At 37.9% G+C, this 3,950-nt stretch overlaps 1 protein-coding gene across 2 annotated transcripts in view; it reads left to right on the top strand.

Moving 5' to 3' along the window:
• cacna2d2a (calcium channel, voltage-dependent, alpha 2/delta subunit 2a) overlaps positions 1 to 2,669 on the top strand; it is a 177,953-nt gene extending 175,284 nt beyond the window's left edge. For both annotated transcript variants that reach the window (XM_043241387.1, XM_043241386.1), the window contains 6 exons: positions 306 to 358; positions 482 to 537; positions 626 to 749; positions 838 to 947; positions 1,378 to 1,460; positions 1,638 to 2,669. In XM_043241387.1, the coding sequence (XP_043097322.1) occupies positions 306 to 358; positions 482 to 537; positions 626 to 749; positions 838 to 947; positions 1,378 to 1,460; positions 1,638 to 1,745 (534 nt within the window). In that variant the 3' untranslated portion in view covers positions 1,746 to 2,669. The remainder of the gene's footprint in view (positions 1 to 305; positions 359 to 481; positions 538 to 625; positions 750 to 837; positions 948 to 1,377; positions 1,461 to 1,637) is intronic.
• The last annotated feature ends 1,281 nt before the right edge of the window (positions 2,670 to 3,950 follow it).

The raw sequence follows: 3,950 nt of genomic DNA, 5'->3' as shown, positions 1-3,950 counted from the left end.
CTTCTGGATGAGCAGTTAACTGAAGCAAAATAAGAATAAAAATAAATATATAAAAATAAGTTAAAATGATTCAAATTGAAAGTTAAATAATTTAGTTTGAGTGCTAAAAAAAAGAATTAAAATGACAAAGCACATAATAAAACTACTGCTAAAATTCAAAATATGAATTACTACACTAGTATACTAAACAATTATAATAAAATAGTTGAATGAGGCTTGAAAGTGAATTGGATTGACTGAGGGATGAATAAATAAATAAATGGATAAAGAGATGACATGATGAAATGTCGTTTGTTTCCTCTCAGCCTACTATTGCCGATGTGTTAAACGTTGCCTGGTGGACGTCAGCAGCTGCCTGGTGAGTTTCTCTTACACTCAATCATAATGACTGAACTCAATGATGTAGTAGCTTGTAAACATGTGCGAGCATCATCTGCTCACAGGAGTGTGTGTGTGTGTGTGTGTGTGTTGTCCTCTATAGGTCACTGCTGCAGCAGATGCTGTATGGGTTCGCCTATCAGAGCTGGTTCATGACAGGTGCGTGACGTTTACATTGATTTCAAAAGGTCATCGTTTAAGTAAATCAATAAGAAGAGCGAAGTAACGTGTGTGTGTGTGCATGCAGATGAGGTGGATGCTGAAGGACTGGAGTCTAGGGAGACCAGCTGTGTGACGGTACAGACCCAGTTTTACTTCAGTAACGTCAGCAGCTCCTACAACATACTGCAGGACTGTGACAACTGCTCCAGGTCAGACCCGCGGCAGTCACGCCGTCAATACACGCATCACATATACAGATCAGAGCCGCGCATTTACGATAATGTGTGTGATTTACAGGTTAATTCATGCTAAGAGAATAAACAACACCAACCTGCTGTTTGTGGTGGCTGAAAAACTGTCCTGCGACTCCTGTGAAATAGAGAAACTGTCTCAGGTGGAGACAGAATGTATCCTTCTCCATAAACTTGCATTTCTTCCTTTGGTTTTAATTTGATTCAATAACGATGCAATGTACACGGCTGTTCGGTTGGATGCATTTATTTAGTCCAAAATACAAATAATATAATAATACATGCTAATGTAAGTGTTCTTTTTATTGTAATATGAATTTTTAGCATCATTACTTCAACCTTTAGTGTCACATGATCAGAAATCAAGTTGTGATGCTTCATATTTTTCCACAAACTGTGATCAAATGTTTTTTGTTTTTTTATGATTTCCTGATAAACAATGAGTTCAAAAGAACAGTGTTTATTTGCAAAAGGAACATTCTGTAACAATGTAATGCCTTCTTCCTGGACAAGCATATAAAACATCAATAATTACTAACCCTATATTTGCTAAAAAAAATGGTCCTTAACACGCTCTGTTTCTCAGATAAAGAAACGAATACATGCGAGACGATAGCCACAGCCCGGTATAGAAAAGGAACCACAACCTGTTTCGACTACAGTGTTTTAGTAAGTCCACATGCACATTGTTTATTCAAAGAAATATTTAGAATATTTACAATAGACGTCTCTGTAAACTCCGCCCACTAGAAAAACAAGATCGTCTAAATAGTAAACGCATTTGATTTCTCAAACAACGAGCTTTACATTAATAAACCAAAGCACACGTCTCTGTTTCTCTTCCAGGAGAACACATCAGACTGTGGGCGGGGTCACTCGTTCCGCCCCTCCCTCCTTACTTTACTCCTCCTCCAGCTCCTCCTCCTTTGTGTTCTGGCCCACCCCTCTGTTTAACTCCATCCTCCGGTCCTCTTCTCCCTCCTTCTCGTCTCCTTAATTCCGCATTTCTCCTTTATCTCCCCGTTGCTCTAGTCATAGGTAATATAAAGGGACTTCCTCCTGCCCTTATATGGAAGCCCAGTCGTACTGCTTCATCCACTTAGCTTCACAGGTTGTTGCTTAGTGACCGTTGCAGAACTTTGTCGTCTCCTGCCAATCGAGAGCATTTGTGGGAGGAGCTTAAAGTGTCTTTACGAAAACAGGAAGCTAGAGATGTGAACACCGACGGCCAACGAAGAAATGGCGGAAAATGACACGGACTGTTCCCTCCTGCCCTTGCGGCCGTAAGGGGGTCGGGTTTCGTTTGACTCCACCTCTAAAGGGGAAAGGTCATGCTCATCATCCTCATCTTCATCCTGTAATCTGTGTCGCAAGGCTACAGGACATTCTGATGCCGTCTAGCTTCTGGTAATAAGAAAATAACCGAATAAGAGCAGAACTTTAAGCGATTCTCAAAAAAATATCAGTAACAACATGCGAGTATTAAAAACATACCTCCGTATATTAGGGTATTTAATGAGAAAGGGAAGACGATAGATGATATTTATTCAATTATCTTTTGTTTATTTATGCACTATATCTACTTCTTGCCAAAATGAGACTTGTTGTGTGGTCTGATTTTTCTAGCCAAATTAGGAGGTATAAAAACCACAAAAAGAAAGTAGAGAAATTAAAGAGGTATCGCACCATTCCTCCATCAGTCACAAGGGCTTCATAGAGTTATTATTTCTATTTATATCACAACCCTGATCCCATTAGGTTAGGCTTTTTTATTTGTCTTTATTATTTTTATCACAAGGTAAACTATATTAATGCCTCAGTAATATAATACTTGCAGCTATTATGTAATAGCGTGTGTTAATTTTTAAAGGACTAGTTCACCTAAAAAAAAATATATATATATTATTCAGTTATTTATTCCAAACCCGTATGCTGTTTGTTTTTTCACCAAATGAGAATTTATTAAGAATCAGGATAGTGGCCATGATTTCCAGTTTTGAAAAAAAAAACAAAATAAAAGTTTCATAAAAGTCCCACAGAAGCAGTCTGTACTAGGTTCATATTAAGTCACATGATAGTTTAAACACCAAAAGCTATTGCATGGCCTCAGAAGACTTGGAATATTGCATATTAATCACATGGACTACTTTTTTTTTGTTACAGAGCGGAACATATTTAGGTGAACTGTTCCTTTAAATAAGATGAGATGTGCTAATGAAGAGATTTTTGATGGCTTGAAATGCAGTTCGGGTGTTTTTAGCGATGATATCTGTTTGCGTTCTCTGTAATTCTGTGCTGTACAGTTTTTCACAATCTCAGAATGTCAATCACACATCGCATCCGATCGCATCACAACACGCTGTTTGTTTGCGCCATTTTTTTTTTGCGCTGTTGGACTTGTCTGTGAATAGTTATAGTAACCACGATGCTAGTCGATATGATCATTCACGTAGAAGAGAAATCTTTTATTTTTCATACATACATAAAGGCCAAAACGTATCTCGGTATATAGGCATCTGCTAGCATACTCGAGTATTTTTCAGGCCTCGGTATCTGTCATGACATTGTATCTTATGTTGAAATGTTAATAATGCGATGAAACTTCAGCAAAAACACGGGGCCCTGCATCAACCTTCTTTTAGCTGTGCCTTGATGCACTTTTATATTGGACAAGTTCGCTATCAGTCAGTTTAGTGCAGCAGAAGTCTTTCATGGGCCTTAAAACTCACAGGTTGTGTTCGACATAGAATACTATCCTACTGCATGCTATATATTTTTTAAATACTACGTGCATTTTTATGCTTTTTTCTGGTCACGTGATTGTTTGGACGACTAACTACATTTTTCGAAATAACCATTGCGATAAGCGAAATCCAATATTTACCGTGTTTAAGAAATGGCTATTCTGCTAAAGTTTAAGTTAAACAGTAGTGCTTTTGGTCAGGTCAGGTTGCATTCGGTATCGCATGTGTCGCAGTGCATATTATGACGATTGTAGTTGCTCATCAAATATTCAATACATGTGAAAAACCTGCATACTATGTGCATACGGTATGGTCAGTAGGCTAGTATGCTATTCCGAACGCTATCAGACATTGTCACCTGACTGATATATAGGAATGCAATTTATTTATTTACATTTAGAGTATTATTGAGCCG

The sequence above is a fragment of the Puntigrus tetrazona genome, chromosome 6 (assembly GCF_018831695.1).
Source record: "Puntigrus tetrazona isolate hp1 chromosome 6, ASM1883169v1, whole genome shotgun sequence".
Lineage (NCBI taxonomy): Eukaryota > Metazoa > Chordata > Actinopteri > Cypriniformes > Cyprinidae > Puntigrus > Puntigrus tetrazona.
This window is presented reverse-complemented; position numbering and strand designations above follow the sequence as displayed.